At 45.6% G+C, this 22,203-nt stretch overlaps 1 protein-coding gene across 1 annotated transcript; it reads right to left on the reverse strand.

The window, feature by feature from the left end:
* Positions 1-1,107: 1,107 nt before the first annotated feature.
* LOC142466687 (uncharacterized) lies at positions 1,108-21,844 on the reverse strand. Its single transcript, XM_075571988.1, has 3 exons — positions 21,810-21,844; positions 14,691-14,738; positions 1,108-3,035 (listed from the first exon to the last, which is right to left on the reverse strand). The coding sequence occupies exon 3, from the start codon at positions 2,926-2,928 to the stop codon at positions 1,489-1,491; it is 1,440 nt and encodes a 479-aa protein (XP_075428103.1). The 5' UTR covers positions 2,929-3,035; positions 14,691-14,738; positions 21,810-21,844; the 3' UTR covers positions 1,108-1,488.
* Positions 21,845-22,203: the final 359 nt, after the last annotated feature.

Genomic DNA, 22,203 nt, shown 5'->3' on the forward strand with positions numbered 1-22,203 from the left:
AGACATATTAATACATTTCGGCACGCATGACGCTCCCAACGAGACTAAATATTACCGTGTAATACTAAAATTAAGAGCGATATTAATATCTGTGTCTTAGGACCTGCTAGACATCTCATGGTATTCTTATATTTAATAAGGTCACTCATTCTGATATCTCCTTGTGTAACTGCACCCCTGGCCCCCATAACCCCTTGTCAAGAAATCCTTTGAAGCTGGGCCTGTGTGAACATTTGTCACAGGTGCTATATTTCACACCCAATGCCCCAGACCCGGGTCCTAACTGTCTCTCCAGCAATATACCCTTGGCCTGTCAATTAGGTATTAACATACTGTACACTAAACCCCCTCTGTACTTTTCACACCCAACTTGAATCAAGCCTGTTGAAGCCCAGATATTTCTGAAAAGACACCACACATATTTGTATTTTCCTAAACTGCAGCTCATTAACCCCTTAAGCCTCCCGCATCAATCCCAGTGTGTGTGTGTTGGTGCAAACACTGGAACAGAAACAATACATTTTTACAGGGGAATATACATTAGGATGCTGAAGCAAGGTAAAAACACATTACTGGACCACAGTCCAGTTAACCCCTTGCTTCCCAGGTGAGAGTAGGGGGTGGCCAAATGGGGTGTAACCCCTTTAATCCCGGGCCAAACCCCCTCTACCATGACAAGGGGACACAAACCTTTTTTAAGTAGAAGGTTTTTTCATGTTTCTGTGTTGGACAGACCCACTGCCCAACTCTACCCTGGCCCCAGTCAGTATAAAATGATCAATAACCACAGAATGATGCTAAACAGCATTAGCACTTTTAACCCACTGTCGCCATGCTGCGACAGCATAAAACACTATACACAGTGTATATATAGATGTTATAATTATAACACATGGGGAGGGGAGTGGGGCAGCCAACGTCCCCTAACCTCGGTAATTTCCCTATCTGCTTCTGCTCTGTCTCTATATACTGTACCTTTCATTTTCCCGCCCAAACTCCCTAGCCACGCTACTAGGGTAAGTGCCTAAACCCCCTACTCTAAAACCCCTATATCCTAAGTCCCCCTTACCCTAAACCCCGTCCCCCACCGCTAAAACCACTTAAATTAACCCCCAAAACAAAAATAATATTACCATTAGAAGCGGCTGGTGGCGGAGGGTCCGTCTGCGGCCTAACGCCGGCGGCCAAATGGTCGCAGCAAAACTATTCTGATTCAAAGCTAAGTAAGACTACATACTGCTTCAGCATAATGGGAAACACACATTTTATTAGAACCAACAGCATGGAAATATAAAAATTATTAAGAACATTTTTCTTTAAATAAAACTACAATAAGAATGATGCAAATAACCTGCATTTAAAACGTTATAACTTTTTATCCTTTTAAAATGCTCGTTCTATGCACCATAAACTAAAGTTACTTTACATTGTGATTTAGCGTAATACAGATACACGTGTGCACTTATATGTGAGCGTCTAAGTTGCTGGTTATCCCTTAAGATGCCTTGCTTTAGAGATAGGTCTCCCCACTGTGTGTGTCCTTTTGTGTTTGCCCAGGCTGGATAAGTGACTAAATCCCTTTCCACATTCCCCACATACATGAGGTCTCTCCCCTGTGTGTGTCCTCTTGTGTGTGTTCAGGCTGGATAAGTCACTAAATCCCTTCCCACATTCCCCACATACATGCGGTCTCTCCCCTGTGTGTGTCCTCTTGTGTTTGTACAGGTTGGATGAGACACTAAATCCCTTCCCACATTCCCCACATACATACGGTCTCTCCCCTGTGTGTGTGCTCTTGTGTTTGCCCAGGCTGGATAACTGACTAAATCCCTTCCCACATTCCCCACATACATGCGGTTTCTCCCCTGTGTGTGTCATCTTGTGTCTGTACAGGCTGGATAAGTCACTAAATCCCTTCCCACACTCCCCACACTCCCCACAAACATGCGGTCTCTCCCCTGTGTGTGTCATCTTGTGTCTGTACAGGCTGGATAAATGACTAAATCCCTTCCCACATTCCCCACATAAATGCGGTCTCTCCCCTGTGTGTGTCCTATTGTGTGTGTTCAGGGTGGATAACAAACTGAATCCCTTCCCACATTCCCCACATACATGGGGTCTCTCCCCTGTGTGTGTCCTTGTGTGTGTGTTCAGGTGGTGTAAATGACTAAATCCCATCCCACATTCCCCACATACATGAGGTCTCTCCCCAGTGTGTGTCCTATTGTGTTTCCTCAGGCTAGATAAATGACTAAATCCCTTCCCACATTCCCCACATACATGCAGTCTCTCCCCTGTGTGGGTCCTCTTGTGTATGTTCAGGTGGGATAACTGACTAAATCCCTTCCCACATTCCCCACATACATGCGGTCTCTCCCCTGTGTGTGTCCTCATGTGTTTGTTCAGGTTGGATAACTGACTAAATCCCTTCCCACATTCCCCACATACATGTGGTCTCTCCCCTGTGTGTGTCTTCTTGTGTTTGTACAGGCTGGATAAATCACTAAATCCCTTCCCACATTCCCCACATACATACGGTCTCTCCCCTGTGTGTGTCCTCTTGTGTATGTTCAGGCTGGATAAGCGACTAAATCCCTTCCCACATTCCCCACATACATGCGGTCTCTCCCCTGTGTGTGTCCTCTTGTGTGTGTTCAGGTGGGATAAGTAACTAAATCCCTTCCCACATTCCCCACATACATGTGGTCTCTCTCTAGTCTGTGTTCTCTTCTCTGCGTTCTGGTCTGATAACCAAGTCAGACTCCTCACACTTTCTCCAAGATCTTTTCCTGTGGCAGCAGCTAATATATATATATTGGAATGAGAAGCAGTTACATTGTTTATTAATTGCCTTGACTGGTTGAAAGATGCATTTTCTGTCATACTTATTGGAATGTTGCAAGATTGTTCTGTCCTCATCTTTTCCATATACTCATTTGAGTGTTTAAACTTCAGATGTTTGAAGAGGTAATCCTGACTGCTTAAAGGAACCTTGCAGTGTTGGCATGGGTGGATTATTGGAGCTCGTCTTTGTTCTAGACAAAAAATAAATACATACAGTAATTAGAAAATTAGGAGAAATTAGACATTAGTTATCAAAAAAAGTGTGAGAGCGCCAAACACGCACATTTTAAGTGAAACTTCTTTGTCCTTTCACAGAAATTGTATTTGTGATGGGGATGTTTTTATTTAAAATCCATACACAATTTCATTGAGAAAATGTATTATTTTGGGCGCAGCAACGCTGATTCATTGCATGGCAATAAGGCACTTTTTTTATGGGTGGTAATATGGCATTTTTGGTTACTGCATAAGAATACAGGAAGTACAGATATTTTGAAGGAACTCAAAGATGTTAGAATAGAATTAAATCTGTTACTTACCTCCCAGGCTGAAAAGTCATTGAGTTGGTCAAAGAGGAAATGTTATGAGAAAGCAAACAAGTCAGATACCATATTAGCAAATAAATTGAGGAACAAACGGTCGAATTATGGTATACAGGCTATCAAATTGAAGTCAGGCACAGTGACTTTGAACCCAAAATTAACTGTGGAGGAATTCAAACAATATTATGAGGGTCTATATAATGGGGAAAAGGTGAGCCGTAATAACAGCACAAGTCAAGCTCTAAAAGAGTTTCTAGCAGACTCACATTTAGTAAACTAGGAAAGAAATGATCCCTTTGTGTGGCACTAGAGAGACACCTTAAATTTAAATATTACATCTTAATTAGGATCGACTAAAAATATAACTGTTTGGACACCACAAATATTGAACAAAATACAGATTTAAAACAATTAAAAATAAACTGAAGAGGTGTGGGTAAGTGTACAGTAGCTAATCTTACTAGTTGTGCAATGGGTTATAATATAAGAGACAACTAGATAATCTGTACAATTAATACCTGTATTAAGATGGTATTTGACAATGTAACCATCCACTATCCTGAAGTAAATAACTTGCAGGATATTGCAGCAATACCTGATGGCTAGTAGGTAAGTGAAGCTCGTTAATTGATGTCTAGGATGTAGCCCGTGATGTAAGGAGGAACCCTGTAGAGGGGACTCTTACCACCAAACTGCTTGTATTTACAGCTGTTTGGTCGGAATAAGTACACAGTGTGCTGCCCTGCAAAAGGCAACAGAGCAGCCACATAGTTACTATTAAAATACGCTATAATGAAATGACATTAGTTTAGCTCTCAATCAGGTATATTGAAAAATAAGAGCAAACAGTCCTGGGCGCAATAACTAGCAAATAATACCAGTCTCTGGATGTGAAACAGTCCTGAACTTAGGATAGTGATGCAGGTCCGTTTGACATGGGAAACTGACTGCAAATGCTTATTCACAGAGAGAGGTGCTGTGGAGATAGGAAAACAAACAGAAAAAGACCATTGCGCAGTATCCTTTGATAAGGGGCTCTTGCACTGAGTCACCAACTACTTACTTTATAGTAAGTGGTTATGGACACTGAAAGGTATCTTTATCTTGCTTGTAGGGCACAGGTCTAGAAACCGATAGTGGCAGGTCCCTTCTGCGTCCCTCTCTCCTCACAGTTCCCCAATCGCAATACCATAAAATGCAACAATAGAATATAATGTGCTGTACCAAATTACAATTTATTAAAATAACAAAAACAGATCATAAGAAATGCACTCACATGCTCTATGATCTTACTGCGTGATTACAACGTGCCGTCCGCAGGCTTGAGTACTGACAGCTAAGTGCAGGCAGTGTGGCTGGATCCCCGTCCCTCTTCTCCACGCAGCCGCGACTCAGTACACAGGGTCCACCTCTGATGACGTCATTGCTCTGCTGTAGCTCGCTTCCAACGCCTGCTGGCCCACGTGGTGCACGCACAGTACTAGCTCCACCCTACGCGCATTTCTTGACGTCACTTCCTCAGGGGGTATGGAGCATGAGTGTCCATGTGAACCATTTATAGCTCACATCCCCTAGTATCAAGCACTCCCATTGGACAATACCTAACGGGGAGGGCTCAGTATACAAACAGCTTAAAAACATCACAAATTAGAACAGGGTGTGACCCAATTGCTCTAAAGAATGATTCTCAGATTAATAAAAACACTAAACATAACAGTGATAATAAATTAAAACCTAATACAAGTAGGAATAAAATTACCAATAACGAATTATTTGAATCAGGGAACAAATTATTCAAATCAAGAAACCAGAACTGACCTGTGTACTAAGAACTTAATTACGGAAGAAGGAATATTTAAATCAATTGTAACAAAGGTGTAGAGATATAGGGTACCCATAGCTAATATAACTAACATAACCCATAACTGTCCTTCAGAAAAGATGCTAAATCAAACTCTATATTGAGCCCTATATTAGTAATTTTATTATTACTTGTATTAGGTTTTAATTTATTATCACTGTTATGTTTAGTGTTGTATTAATCTGAGAATAATTCTTTAGAGCAATTGGGTCACACCCTGTTCTAATTTGTGATGTTAGGTATTGTCCAATGGGAGTGCTTGATACTAGGGGATGATACTAAGAGAGACGGGGATCCAGCCACACTGCCTGCACTTAGCTCTCAGTACTCAAGCCTGCGGACGGCACGTTGTAATCACGCAGTAAGGTCATAGAGCATGTGAGTGCATTTCTTATTTTTCAATTGATCATGCAAATCCATATGGAAGGATTTGACTATTGTTTCTAAGGCAGCCACTCCCTTTTTTCCACCTGTCTCATTCAGTGTGTGGGGGAGTTTTTTCACTGTTATTATTATCACTGTATATTGTGTTATATGTTCACAAGTATTATCACTAATGCACTTTAATAGTTAGATCACTTGCCAATAGGTTGAGCGCTGATTATGTGTTATTAGTTCAATTAATTATTAATCAGGTATATTGACAGGATATTGCAGAAATACCTGTAAGTGAAGTTCCCACGTGTAGCCCTTAGTTCCCACCCCCGATAAAGCCACGAACAGTGAAACGTACATAGGGTATGTCTGACGTCACCTCCTTTGTGACATCGGCTCATCGAAGAGGTGTGGGCTTGCTCCTGGTCCAAGTGCTTCGTAGAGTGCCTCTGTGGGCAGCAACAGCACTCTGACCCCAGGTTATGCTATACCTGATTAGTTTAGCTCTCAATGTCATCTCATTCTAGCGTCTCTCAGTAGTACCTATGTTGCTGCTCTGTTGCCTTTTGCAGGGCAGCACACTGTGTACTTATTCCGACCAAACAGCTGTAAATACAAGCAGTTTGGTGGTAAGGGGTCCCTCTACAGCAGGCCTGCCCAACTCGTAAAGTGAAAAGGGCCGAACTGCTCCAAGGAAATTTTTTTGGGGCCGCACGGGTTAAATCATCATCATCATCATCATCATCATCATCATCATCATCTCTCCTCCAGCACCTCTCATCATCATCCTCCTCCTCATATCTCCCCCAGAACCCCTCACTATCAACCTCTACGATACTCCCCATCTCTCCCCCTCACCCAAACAATACCCCCCTCCACATCAAACACACAATACCCCCTCCACATCAAACACACAATACCCCCCTCCACATCCCCCCAGCCCATTCCATGTCAGCAGCCCCCCCCCCAAGTCAGCATCTCATGTCAGCATCCCCCCCCCACAAGTCAGCATCCCCCCCATGTCTCTCTTCCCTCAATATGACACTCTCTCCCCCTCCCCTAAATGACACTCTCTCCCCCTCCCCTAAATATGATTCTCTCTCCCTTCCCTCAATATGACACTCTCTCTCTCCCTCCCCTAAATGACACTCTCTCTCCCCCTCCCCTCAATATGACACCCTTTCCCCCTCCCCTCAATATGACACTCTCTCCCAATCCCCTCAATATGACACACTCTCCCCCTCCCCTCAATATGACACTCTTTCCCCCTCCCCTCAATATGACACTCTTTCTCCCTCCCCTCAATATGACACTCTTTCCCCCTCCCCTCAATATGACACTCTCCCCCTCCCCTCAATATGACACTCTCCCCCTCCCCTCAATATGACACACTCTCCCCTCAATATGACACACTCTCCCCCTCCCCTCAATATGAGACACTTTCCCCCTCCCCTCAATATGACACTCTCCCCCTCCCCTCAATATGACACACTCTCCCCCTCCCCTCAATATGACACTCTCTCCCCCTCCCCTCAATATGACACACTCTCCCCCTCCCCTCAATATGACACACTCTCCCCCTCCCCTCAATATGACACTCTCCCCCTCCCCTCAATATGACACACTCTCCCCCTCCCCTCAATATGACACTCTCCCCCTCCCCTCAATATGACACACTCTCCCCCTCCCCTCAATATGACACTCTCTCCCCCTCCCCTCAATATGACACACTCTCCCCCTCCCCTCAATATGACACACTCTCCCCCTCCCCTCAATATGACACACTCTCCCCCTCCCCTCAATATGATACTCTCTCCCTCCCCTCAATATGACACTCTCCCCCTACTCTCAATATGACACTCTTTCCCCCTCCCCTCAATGACACTCTCTCCCTCCCCTCTATATGACACTCTCTCCCTCCCCTCAATATGACACTCTCTCCCCCTCCTCTCAATATGACTCTCTCCCCCTACTCTCAATATGACACTCTTTCCCCCTCCCCCTCCCCTCAATATGACACTCTCCCCCTCCTCTCAATATGACTCTCTCTCCCCCTCCTCTCAATATGACACTCTTTCCCCCTGCCCTCAATATGACATTCTCCCCCCCCTACAACTCACACCACACCCTCCCCCTGCAACTCACATCACTCCCCCCCTGCACCTCACATCACTTCCCCCCCTGCACCTCACATGTCAGCAGCCCCCCCCTCACATGTCAGCAGCCCACCCCCTCACATGTCAGCAGCCCCCCCTTCACATGTCAGCAGCCCCCCCTCACATGTCAGTAGCCTCCCCCTCACATGTCAGCAGCCTCCCCCTCACATGTCAGCACCCCCCCTCACGTCAGCAGCCCCCCCCTCACATGTCAGCAGACCACCCCCACCCCCCCACCAGCCCATTTTTCACACCCACCCCCCCACCAGCCCGTTTTTCACACCCACTCCCCCACCAGCCAATTTTTCACACCCACTCCCCCACCAGCCCGTTTTTCTCTGACACACAGACAGCACATCCTCTCCCCGGTACAAAGCCCCGCCCCCGGCATGCTCTGACCTCCAACCCGCCCCCCCGGCATCCTGCTACTGAAAAAAAAGGCTGCCCCCGCGCACCGCAAAACCCGGGGGCGGGGATGGAGGGAGAGAGGGGTGGGGGGGATGGAGGGAGAGAGGGGTGGGGGGGATGGAAGGAGAGAGGGGATGAATTGCCGCCATTTTTTTAAACTTTTTTTTTAAAATATTTTTTAAAAATTTTTTTATTCAATTAACTGGCTCCCGGCCGGAGCCATTGCGGGCCGTATGTTGTGCAGGCCTGCTCTACAGGGTTCCTCCTTACAACAGACTACTCTGTTGCCTTTTGCAGAGCAGCACACTGTGTACTCAGTCCGACCAAACAGCTGTAAATACAAGCAGTTTGGTGGTAAGAGTTCCCTCTACAGGGTTCCTCCTTACATCACGGGCTACACCCTAGACATCAATTAACGAGCTTCACTTACCTAATAGCCATCAGGTATTGCTGCAATATCCTGCAAGTCATTTAATTCAGGATAGTGGATGGTTATATTGTCAAATACCATCTTGATATTAAGTGTACAGATTATCTAGTTATCTGTAATATTATAAACCACTGCAAACTAGTTAGATTAGCTACACTTACCCACACCTCTTCGGTTTATTTTTAATTGTTTTTATCTGTATAATGTTCAATAATTGTGGTGTCCAAACAGTTATATTTTTAGTTGATCCTAATAAAGATTTCATATTTTAATTTAGGGTGTCTCTCTAGTGCCACACAAAAGGATCCTTTCTTTCCTAGTTTACCAATGGTCTCTACTTCCCTGTGAGCACCGCCCTCCCTACACTGTTTGGCTATATTTTATTCCCTCCTGGTGTAGAGCAGGGTTTTTTCTACGCTTCATACAGACGTAGCCTTTGTGTATATACAGACTCACATTTACCAAGATTAAGTAGAGAGGAGAGGGAAACGCTTCAGAGGGACTTCTCAAAGGAAGAACTGATAAAAGTGATTAAAAACACTTGAATGTCCATAACTTGGGAGCGAAACGCGTTGTAAGGAATCCACTACTGGCTTTGACTATTTCCTTGCAGACTTATGCAGTTGCAAGTTTCCCCTGCCAATCAATGGCACATGTGCTGCCTCTCATTGCAGCTTCTGCCCTGTGCTACATCATTGGAGGAATACTCACACACCCTCCTCCTGTGATTGGATGTCCGCCCTTTATATCCTGGGCGTTGGCACTGAACCAGTGCCGAGCATAACTATTCCTACCTTAATGTTACTGTCTCAGGCACAAACCGCCAGGCCTGTCTCCTAGTGTTCTGCCGTCCCAGTTCCTGAGTATTCACAGGCCTGTTTCTCGACGTCCGTGCTGAAGCATTGTTGCCAGCACTGGTACATGCTGCATTCCCTCCTAGCAGTGGCTACCCTTCCTTTCCTGCGGCCTGCTGCTATCTCCTTGCAGTGGCCTGCCCTGGACGTCTGTGCTGAAGCGTTGTTGCCAGCACTGGTACCTGCTGCATTCCCTCATAGCAGTGGCTACCCTTCCTGCGGCCTGCTGCTATCCCCCTGCAGTGGCCTGTCCTGGACGTCTGTGCTGAAGCATTGTTGCCAGCACTGGTACCTGCTGCATTCCCTCCTAGCAGTGGCTACCCTTCCTTTCCTGCGACCTGCTGCTATCCCCTTGCAGTGGCCTGCATTGGACTTCTGCGCTGAAGCGTTGGTTCTCCCCGACGCTGCCCTGCGGTGAACTTCGGCCAGTCTGCTGTCTCCTCCTGCTGAGATCGGCGTCATGGGCCGAGGCCGCTCCTCGCGCAGAAGCCACGCTCCTAAGCTGAAGCAGGGAACTCCTGACTACCTGTTGCCGAACTCCTTCTTCAATAACGACGATGCTGCCTTCTCCAATCCTGACCCTGCGATGTACGACTACGAACTGCGCACTCCGGATCAGTCTGCGTGGTCTAAGGTCGGTGATTATATAATCGTACCTCAGCCCCGCGGTCCGGTCCCGGTTTGTGGCGAGCATCGGCGTAACAGTATGCTCGGCCGACAAAAACCGGACCGCGCCGTGGCGGGGGTTGGCAATTTTCCAACTGAAGTTATGTCCCGGCCTGCGTACCAGTCCCACTATGAAGGCCAGTATCTGTGTGAAATAATAGCCCTGATTGAAGACCTGTTTACGTATGAAGGTTTACCCCTTTGCAAAGACAATGCCGTTGTGATCTCTTTATTAAGGCTTGCTGCATCCAGAACTTAAAACAGTCTCTAGCCGATTGTATTCGCTCCCGATTCCCCTTTAACCTGGGATAACGTGTACCCTATGGAACTGGCCGATGCCCAAGTGGCACTCTATGCCCTGGCCTCATCACTGGACATTCATCTAGTACAACAGGGCGCCCTCCTCATGTTGGCTCAGTCTCAAGATACACTCCATGTACTTTCCTTAACACTAGACATTCGCATAAAAGAACAAGACCCCCTCCTTGCCAGCTACGCTGCTGCTTGGCAGATCCCCTATGTTGCCAGTCCTGTTGCTAAACCTGTGGGGGTACCTCCCTCTCCTAAGAATGGCCAAACCATCTCTCTGTCGCTGCCCGCTAAGAAAGAAGCTGCCACGCTCCCTAATCCTGAGTTAACCTGCCTAAATTCTGTCCCTGAGGTTATTCCGGTCTTAACCCCTGCTAGTCAGGCCTATGAGTCCCCCACTGTAAATCCCTGCATTCCCCAGGTCAGCGTGTCTTCCCTAGCACCAGAGAATGAATCCTGTTTGCCCTCTTTTTCTAACCCAAAAATTCTAAGCTCTGTTCCCGAGGTTTTTTCTGTTTTAATCCCTGCTAGTCTGCTCTGTGAGGTCCCTACTGCTAACCCTAGTATTCCGCAGTCTAATGTTAGGTCCCTAGGGCAAGAGGCAGAACCCCCTATGACCCCACTCTCGGAGACTAGCTTCTATTTCTCTGAATCTCAGGTACAGAGTAATTTAACCCTTGAGGTTTTTCCTATGTTAACCCCTACAGGTCAGCCCTATGAACCTCCCTTGGTAAATCCCTGTAGTCCGTCAGTCAAGGACACCTCCTTAGCCTCAGAGGATGAACCCCATATGTCCCCTGACTCAGCTAAAATTCTCGGGGCTATGCCCCCTGAACATTCGGCAATAATACTGGTTCCAGTTAAAAATATTCTGGAGCCGTTTGTTTCTCTAAACCTGTTCGCAGAATCCCTACTCCTAGGTATTTCGCTGACCCCATCGGTCACTCAGAGAGCTGAGTCCCCTGCTTCTGAGCATAGACCCCTTTTCGTGGAATCTGCTGTCGTTTCTAATGTCCCAGACACGCTTTCCCAAATACCCACTTCAGAGACCAGCACAGTCGTGGTTGCCCCACTTGCACTGTCTGTGTTCTCCTTTTCTCAAATCCTAGGGTTTAAAGCGAACAGTACATATTATGTCCCTTTCCAAGTGACCCGTTCTGAGATCAGAATATCTGCTGTTGCTCCCTTAGTACAATTACAGTCAGGGTCCCCCTTTTTGAAGGATCAAGTTTTCAAATGTAAAACTCCCTTTATCCCTGATTTTGTAAACCTGCAGTCCCTTCTCACTGTAGTTAAAGGTTCTCAAGCAGCCGCTGAGTTAAGCTCTGCCGCTACAAAATCTTCTGTTGTAGAAGCAACCTTGCCTAGCTTACTTCTGTCTGTCCTATCTGTGATGCCTATCACCTTTACTAAAATTTCTGTTTTGCAAGGTATTTCTCTTATTAAGTCTGTGATACCTGCAATTCCTTTAATTGGTTCCAAAACCCCTGTCACTAAGTTTCCCATGGAGTCTGATGCCCTCACTAGGGATTCTCAGGGACCCAATTCTGAAACAAGCGCAATGTTCTCTGATTTCATTACAAGCAAGATATCCCTTGTTTCTATTGGAAAGTCTACCCCAGTTTCTCTCACGGATCATGCCACAGCCTCCGGGATGATTAAAAATGACTTTAAGCCTGGGATGCCCACTCCTGTAATAATACTGTTTCACGCTGATTCGCCCACAGTATTCGGGGTATCCACTACTGACTGTATGTCTACTACCACGAACTCAGGGTTATCGTATTTGGAACTTTCTCTTTTTTTGAAAGATCCTGTCTTTAAATGGACTTATATTTCTCTGTGTCGTCCACAATACTTGGGGTACTTGCTATTGAATGTCCTGTCCCAAAACTAGGGTTATCTCTCAAGAAGGTGCCTGGAGCTACCGATGTTAAAAACCCTATGTTTAAAACAGTAACAATTTGCATTGCTTCTCCCACAGTATCATGTGAGACCTGGGTACCTGGGACCTCCACTCCGAAGCCAAGCTCTAGTTCTCTGTCTTCTTTCTCTGTGTTGGAGGTACCCAGCTTTAACCCCAAAACTTTTTTCACTAAGGCTGATGCACCGCTTAACCGCCTGCCTTTTTTTTGGGATAAAATCTGTTTTCTCACCTTTCAAACAGACTCCTTACTCGCAGGTCTCTGTGCGGTGCCTAAAGTGCCCTTTCTGGATGGCATTTGGCCTTTCTCTAAGACGAAGACACCCTTACTGGACCTCGTTGCTTTACCTAAAGCGTCCGTCCCTGTTCTCTATGGGTCCACTATGGGTATAGACATGCCTATTATGTCCTTCGCCAAGGCCACAATTTCGGATTTGATTCTCTCTAAAGATCTCAAACCAAAGGAAGCGGACCTTCTTCAACTGCCAGTACCATGAGTAAGCAAATCCTCCCGAGGGGTGTGAAGACGCCGCACAGCCGCAATAATGGAGAAGGCTGATAGGTGACTCAAAAAATAGCTTTATTCACACAGAATGTACAGATAATGAGTGTATCTAGAGAGGTACACAAAATAGAATCCCTTTGTAGGCGCACCGCAGACCGTTATAGAATAAATGTGGTCAGGGGAAAAAAATGTGTTTAACAAAATAATAAATATTTTTAATCAAATTTGTGATTGTGTGATAAAAATAGCAAATATTAAAAAACTAGTATTTACTATATTAAAAGACACTAGTTATGTCACAACGGTAGGTCCAGAGGAACTACTCTGGGCCCATCAGCAGATGTAGCTAAAGTTAATTCACTGTGATGCCTTAGATGTTAAGCATATATCAGATGTATATCAAGGTATGTCCTGAAGTGGATGTTAGCCACCCAAATGTGACATCTAGTGGTGCTGAGATGTATCACACCCTATGCCTTAAGCTTTATTATTTAATGCCTCTGTACTTTAATGTTACCACTAACAGTGTGTGGTCCCGTGAGTAGATGCACCGTTAGGGTCCGCCATGCATATAGCTACAGTAGATGGAGGGTCCTTAGCTGTTCTGTGTGGCTGGCTGGGTGAGTATTGCTCTGGTGCGGATATAGATATGCCCTGATGGTGTGTCGCTACCTCGTTCTGGTCACATGTATAGTATCTCAGCAGTGATGGGGTTAATACCCACTATACATATGGAGATATTGCTCTGTGTGTTTTAGCTGGGCGCACAGGCACACTGTAGTTTTGGAGCTAGAGACAGACTTGTTAGTTAGTTTGAAGGTGTCTGCGTTCACTTCGGTGAATATTTGCCGTGTCGCCCCTTGCGCCCCTTGGTTTTTGCCCCCTAGACCCCGTGCACATATATTTGAATGTCGGGGAGTACACAATTTGCGTTATTGTATCCGGCACACTTCTGGATGTGCCTACAGTGTCTGTATCTAATTCCAAGGAGTATTGCTGTGTTTAATTAGCAGACCTGGAAGTTTATTGTCAGTGTAGTCATTCTTATATTGTTATGACAAACTGTGAGGCTCCGCATTAGTATGCTCTGTATTGTTTCTTTAAGATCAATGATTCCTGCAGAGACCCATAGTCGCGGGAGGCAGTCCCACAGTGTGATGGCTTACCAGGTGATATTGTTACATATTATTACATGTTTAGGGGATACGAGGCACATAGAGGCTAAAATAGGGCAGATATTCGGTTAGTGGTTCGGGCGAGTGTATATAGGTTGGTAGCACAGCCCTGCTAAACACAGAGCTAACACCTCTTTAACTGGGTGTATCAAGTCAAAGGTCCATATAATGAATTAAAGGCTGGTATTACAACGTTGTAGTGAGACAGTGAAAACATAGAGCTATGCTCTTATCTGCTGTAGAAATATTTTAATCAATAATATCATACAAATGCCATCATTGTAAGGCGTGCAGTTACATGAAGGAGAGCAAAAATTTCACGAACATGGGAGATACTAAATCCTACAAAATAAAACAATTCATAAATTGCAAAAGTACAGGAATAATCTATCTCGCCACATGCATATGTGGTAAAAAATATGTTGGAAAAACAAAAAGGGAACTAAGAAAACGAGTGTTGGAGCATATTGGCTCCATAAGAAACTCTCTAGACACCCCTATCTCCCGCCATGTGAGAGAACACCACGCAGGGAATACCAACACTTTGACATTTCAAGGGATAGATCACATACTCCCAAGTATCCGCAGAGGTGACTGGGACAAGAAACTTCTGCAACGTGAATCCAGATGGATATACTTACTGAACACACAATGTCCATCTGGTATTAACGAAGGTTTTGCTTTCACTTCTTTCCTATGAATAAATAGACACTGTCAGCACATATGGGTTCTCCCCTCAATCAATTTTTCTTGTGGAATACAAGTACAATGCACATCATAATTTTGGTCAGAGTTTTTACACTATGTTTTCTAAGTATAGCAATTGGGTGCAGTACCTATGCACCACCAGCTCTAACTCGGCAACACACGCGTCCCATGGTCACTATGACAACCACCGGGTATAAAACAGGAACAGGAGACGCAGATACTCCCACCCCGGAAGAAGTCGCAAGTAAGCGACGAAACATGCAGCATGTCGGGTCTCTGCCGATATTATTGATTAAAATATTTCTATAGCAGATAAGAGCATAGCTCTATGTTTTCACTGTCTCACTACAACGTTGTACACTGGCGACACACTTTATTCGAGCTCGGCTAGTCCCACGAATTCGGGTATACCCGGGTGTATTGAGGTTTGTGACTGTTTTCTGCCCGAGTGCATTGAGTTATTTTCCGGCAGGGATTGAAGCATTTTATTCCCGCTGGCTGCAATACTGCACAGTACATATATATATATACTGCATTACAATTCATGAATGTATGCCATCTGGTAGACACGCGAAGCATTGCAGCCTATTAAATCCTAATCATTATCATTTAACAGATCAGCCGCCCGTCAGCCAGGCATGAACCCAGGCTGGGAAGGCAAATGCAACGGGGCTTGTCAGAGGTGAGGAGCGGCGCATTCCAGGTATCTGCCAGGTACATACCGGGTATTTGCTCGAATAAAGTGTGTCGGTGCAGTAATACCAGCCTTTAATTCATTATATGGACCTTTGACTTGATGCACCCAGTTAAAGAGGTGTTAGCTCTGTGTTTAGCAGGGCTGTGCTACCAACCTATATACACTCGCCCGAACCACTAACCGAATATCTGCCCTATTTTAGCCTCTATGTGCCTCGGATCCCCTAAACATGTAATAATATGTAACAATATCACCTGGTAAGCCATCACACTGTGGGACTGCCTCCCGCGACTATGGGTCTCTGCAGGAATCATTGATCTTAAAGAAACAATACAGAGCATACAAATGCGGAGCCTCACAGTTTGTCATAACAATATAAGAATGACTACACTGACAATAAACTTCCAGGTCTGCTAATTAAACACAGCAATACTCCTTGGAATTAGATACAGACACTGTAGGCACATCCAGAAGTGTGCCGGATACAATAACGCAAATTGTGTACTCCCCGACATTCAAATATATGTGCACGGGGTCTACGGGGCAAAAACCAAGGGGCGCAAGGGGCGACACGGCAAATATTCACCGAAGTGAACGCAGACACCTTCAAACTAACTAACAAGTCTGTCTCTAGCTCCAAAACTACAGTGTGCCTGTGCGCCCAGCTAAAACACACAGAGCAATATCTCCATATGTATAGTGGGTGTTAACCCCATCACTGCTGAGATACTATACATGTGACCAGAACGAGGTAGCGACACACCATCAGGGCATATCTATATCCGCACCAGAGCAATACTCACCCAGCCAGCCACACAGAACAGCTAAGGACCCTCCATCTACTGTAGCTATATGCATGGCGGACCCTAACGGTGCATCTACTCACGGGACCACACACTGCCAGTGGTAACATTAAAGTACAGAGGCATTAAATAATAAAGCTTAAGGCATAGGGTGTGATACATCTCAGCACCACTAGATGTCATATTTGAGTGGCTAACATCCACTTCAGGACATACCTTGATATACATCTGATATATGCTTAACATAAGGCATCACAGTGAATTAACTTTAGCTACATCTGCTGATGGGCCCAGAGTAGTTCCTCTGGACCTACCGTTGTGACATAACTAGTGTCTTTTAATATAGTAAATACTAGTTTTTTAATATTTGCTATTTTTATCACACAATCACAAATTTGACTAAAAATATTTATTATTTTGTTAAACACATTTTTTTCCCCTGACCACATTTATTCTATAACGGTCTGCGGTGCGCCTACAAAGGGATTCTATTTTGTGTACCTCTCTAGATACACTCATTATCTGTTCATATATCCACTCCCTAGGCAGCACGCCCTAACCAACAAGGGGTTTTCGAGCGAGGTTTCTATCTATAGTTATCTGCATTCACACAGAATGTGCAAGCGGATCCTCTTGACGCGTTTCAGCCCGTGGGGCCTTTGACAAGGCTACGCAAGCGACCGTTCTGCACCCCCCGTCTTCACGGCTCCCGACACGGGTCCACCCGTACCCGGAAGTGACGTGACGGCGTGCAAGCGGCCAGAGAGATCAGAGGGATCGAGCCACCTATAATTTTTATGTGTCCATGCCATATTGTACAAATGTAACTGCAATATTTTTCTGTTAATATCATATTTATGAACATACAAAGTTGCACTAAGTGTGAGCTTCTGCTTCCAACCGAGGAACGCTATGCTGACAACCTGAGCTGAAAAACAATTGTGTTTACACTGCTGTCTATCCATTGGGAAAGTGTGAGTCCCCATTTCTGTTATTTTCAAGATGTCCTTTATCTAAAGAACTACTGCACTATATATTTCTTACATATGGTGACAACTGCCCTCCCCACAACCACCACTGGAAATCTACCAAAAGAAAATCGGACCGTCTCTTCAGAGGGTTGTAGCTGCAACTATATCACTATTTTATTATTATTTTTAAACATTTGTACACGATTATATTATTTAATCACTATTTACAATTTATCACTATTGACAGTGGTCGACAAATCACCAAAAAATCTACTCGCCGAGCAAAAAAATCTACTCGCCACCTAGTACCACACGTGTGCTGCTTGGGCCAATAGGAGCTCGCCATGATGTTAAATCCACTCGCCCGGGGCGTGCAAATGTATAGGTTTGTCGAACACTGACTATTGAAGTATATCTATCTTCTATCTATATATTTCTGAAAGCATTGTATGTCTCCCTGTCTGTACTGTCCCTAGCGGCAATCAGATTGGTCCCTTGGCCCGCCCGCCCCCGCACACCTCTCATTGGCCTGAGGCGGAGTGACGGGCCAAAGGTCCAACACACACACACTCCTTCACCTCCCCCCCTCAACAACCCTCACCCCCCTTCACCTCCCCTCCACTTCACCTCCACCCCCCCCCCCCCCCGGCGCCGCTACAGTCAGCGGGGGAGCGGAGCGAGCGCCCGGGACACAGCGGGGGAGCGGCCACACGGGAGCGAGCGCCCGGGACACAGCGGGGGATTGGCCACACGGGAGCAAGCACCCGGGACACAGCGGGTGAGGGGCAACACACGGGAGCGAGCGCCCGGGACACAGCGGTGGAGCGGCCACAACATGCTGCCTCCCGCCTCACATCCACGTGGGAGCGGCCAGACGGGTGAGTGAGTGGCCGGATGGGTGAGTGAGTGGCCGGACGGGTGAGTGAGTGGCCGGACGGGTGAGTGAGTGGCCGGATGGGTGAGTGAGGGAGTGGCCGGACGGGTGAGTGAGGGAGCGGCCGGACGGGTGAGTGAGGGAGCGGCCGGACGGGTGAGTGAGGGAGCGGCCCACAATAGGCGGGATGTTTCGGGGGGGGGAAGATTTTTTTTTTGGGGGGGGGGGGGCAGACGCCCGGCAGACACTGGGGGAAGGGGGAGCAAGCGGCCACATGATACATTGTCACTTAACTCCCCCCTCATCTCCCGCACCCCCCCACTTCCTCCACCCCCCCCACTTCCCTTCCTCCACCCCCCCCACTTCCCTTCCTCCACCCCCCCACTTCCCTTCCTCCACCCCCCACTTCCCTTCCTCCACCCCCCCCACTTCCCTTCCTCCACCCCCCCCACTTCCCTTCCTCCACCCCCCCCCACTTCCCTTCCTCCACCCCCCCCACTTCCCTTCCTCCCCCCACCCACTTCCCTTCCTCCCCCCACCCACTTCCCTTCCTCCCCCCACCCACTTCCCTTCCTCCCCCCACCCACTTCCCTTCCTCCCCCCACCCACTTCCCTTCCTCCCCCCACCCACTTCCCTTCCTCCCCCCACCCACTTCCCTTCCTCCCCCCCCCACTAAACCATTTTTAGACAACATCGTATTACATTTTCTTCCATCTTTCTTTTCAACATTAAAATCCAACCTTTCCAACAAATACTCACCTATTATTCCACGATTTATAAATAATACTACCTATTACGCATTTACATCCCGGGCAACGCCGGGTCTCTCAGCTAGTATATCTATTTTTCACTTTATAGAGGAGCGCCATAATCAAAAAAATTTGTATGAGTCATATCCTGCCTGGACTTATTCACCCAGACCAAGAGGGGTTTATTCAAGATAGACAAGCAGCCGATAACACTAGATGTAAAATGGACTTAATCGAAATAGCAAACTCCACAAAGATCTGGGTGATGGTATTAAGTCTAGATGCGGAAAAAGCTTTTGACAGGATAGACAGGCCATATATGAGGGCCACACTTGGGGCATTTGGTTTTGGGGGTAGAATATTACAAGCAATTATGGCACTGTATGGCTCCCCGGCAGCAAAAGTGATACATTAGGGATACCGCTCGGGATCTTTTAAAATTAAGAGTGGCACCAGGCAAGGATGCCCTCTGTTGTCTATGTTATTCGCCCTATGTACGGAAACTTTGGCGGCACAGATTCGGGCAAAATCAAATATCACAGGTATCCATCTGAACAATCAGACCCATAAAGTGGCGTTATATGCAGATGACATCTTCCTCATTGTATCAAGGCCACTCACCTCCCTGCCAAATTTATTTAACATCATGGACAAATAACAGGATTTCGGGTTTTAAGATTATTCAAACAAAGTCGGGGCACGGAATATAAACTTGCCAAAAGGAACAGAGAAATTGATATCCATCAATTTCAAATGACAGCCTGAAGCTATTAAATGTTTAGGGGTCCAAGTCACAAATAACTTTAAATCCTTATATCGAGCAAATTTTCCATAACTAATACACACACTCTGGGAGGACATCAGAAGATGGTCCGCATACGGAATTTCATGGATGGGTAGAGTATTCTGTATTAAAATGAATCTCCTTCCCCATATTTTATATTTATTTCAAACTCTCCCAATCCCATTAAGGAATAAGGACATAACCTCGCTCCAATCGTTAATTTGTAAATTCATTTGGGGATACAAGAGACCAAGAGTTAAGGGAGTTATTCTACGAAGACCAACATTGGCGGGGGGGGGGGGGGGTGAGGGCTAGCGGTACCTTGCTTGTTATCCTATTACAAAGCGGCCCAATTATGTCAAATTATACAATGCCACACAGAGCCGAGTCAAAAAAGGTGGATAGAATTAGAAACAGAAGTATGTGCCCCACTGGAATTGCACAACCCGATTTGGACCTCTAAAAGGATTTATAAATCTATTAAAGAGCCACTGTCCTCAATGACCAACTCACTTTCAATCTGGGAGGCGACTAAATTTAGGTGCTCTCTGACGACAAAAAATTCATTAATGTCCCCTATATATGGCAATCCAGATTCCGCTCCAGGTTGAACTAGTAGAGACTTGCTAATTTGGAAACAGAAGGGTTTTTTTTTTTCAACTCAAAAGATCTGGAGGGTAGAAACAGCATCAAATCTGTCGAACAAATTAAGTCCAAAAAAAAAAAAATGCCACAGACGGAATTCTTTAGATTCCTCCAGATCAGAGCGTTTTTACAACATATTTAAGCCACGTCCCCAATTGACAAATTTTGAGAGACTCTGTATACTAAAGACAGAGACAAGGGGACTAATCTCTCGACTATATGGAAGGGTGGTCTGTTCGGGAGTATCATACTCAAAGAAATTAAGTGACATGACAGTGGGAAGAGGACCTTGGGCGACTATAGAAGAGGAGGAATGGGGAGAAATAGTTACAGCTGCAGCTAAAAATTCCATATGTACGACGTTAAGGGAGAACGCGTATAAAGTCTTAATGAGGTGGTATCTCACCCCGATAAAATTATCTAAATTTGTTCCAGGATACTCCCCATTGTGTCCTAAACAATGTGGAGGTGAGGCAGATCTCTTACACATGCTGTGGCCCTGCCCTCAGGTGCTGCCCATTTGGGAACAATTTAAAGATTGGCTTCTGAGGATATTAGGCCTCTCAATTCCATTGGACCCCTGGCTGTTCCTCCTCAACAGACCAATTGAGCGGTCAGCAGAACACAAGGCAAATTAATAGCGCATTTCGCAAAAGCGACGAGGTGTGTGGTCACAGCATTATGGAAACAGACGGAAATTCCAACTATTCCAATAATCAGAAACAGAATTTGGTTTGTAAGCCAGATGGAAAAATTAACAAGTATAATTAATGATACTTGTGCTAAATTTCTAAAAGTATGGACAATGTGGCAAGCACAAACAGGGGTGGATGGTACTATAATTGTGCTATGATAGTTCAGGAAACGCATTCTCCGCTGACCTACGAAAGACAGACAATAGTCAGAGGAAGTAAAGAGCGGTCCTTTGGTGAGAGATCAGTGAGCCGGGACACGCGGGAGGCGTACGCCGGAAGCCTGGAGGAGGAGACGCTTGGATACAGGCCTGACTTCTTCCTCCCCCCCACACTTATTTACTGTACAAGTCTGATTATCATTTCTATATGTATATCATTTGTACAACAGCTATGAAAATATGTACTGATACATGCCAAAAACTTCAATAAAATTTGAGTTATAAAAAAAAAAATATTTGTGGTATTTTTGCCGTTCATCCCATTCCGATAAATATCAAAACTTGATGTACGGCAGTTTTTACTTGAAAATGTGATATTATGCCTGTTTTGTATCGGATCTGATGCTTTTAACGGGTCCGATAAAAAGTGCTTTATTTTTGGCGCTGCAACGCTGATTCATTGGACGGCAATAAGGCACTTTTTATGGGCGGTAATATGGCATTTTTGGTTATTGCAGCTTGAAGTATTTGGCCCTTTGACGCAAGTCAGGTTTAGTGATATTAAGGTCTAGTTGACTGTAATGGTGTATGCAGATCTATCACTATTTGCAATTTAACATCAGTAATAAGACAATAGAGATTTAAAAACCACGTAATACACATATTCCTGATTACCTTGTGCTGGCGCGTTACTTTTCCACAGCGCACTCCCTTGATACCAAGCTCTTTCCCATATTCATCTTCAAACTAGGAGCTCTGTGTGTGTGGGGGGGAGGTCTGTGCAGGTTCTGTAGTAGATTATCCTGTGGTACTGGAACGCCACTTCCTCGTTTCTCGCACAATTTACAAACCTAAAATTGGGACAGTTAGTGAGGTCTCAAAATAATGTCTATTTTACACAAGAGCTGAAAAAAGATACAGGTTGTTTATAATGTGACTTGTCTTTTCTTTCTTCTCTACAGTTTTTGAGGAGAACAGAAGTTAATGGAGAGCAATGTATATACGATGGCTCACTTGTATGTACCCACAGTTTGATTGGAATGGGAGCCACAGGCCACACCAGTGACAA

This window comes from Ascaphus truei, chromosome 15 (genome assembly GCF_040206685.1).
Source record: "Ascaphus truei isolate aAscTru1 chromosome 15, aAscTru1.hap1, whole genome shotgun sequence".
NCBI lineage: Eukaryota > Metazoa > Chordata > Amphibia > Anura > Ascaphidae > Ascaphus > Ascaphus truei.

Bases quoted from the DNA above. Each gene is read 5' to 3' on its own strand.
- LOC142466687 (XM_075571988.1), bottom strand. From the start codon at position 2,928: ATGGAAAAGATGAGGACAGAACAATCTTGCAACATTCCAATAAGTATG.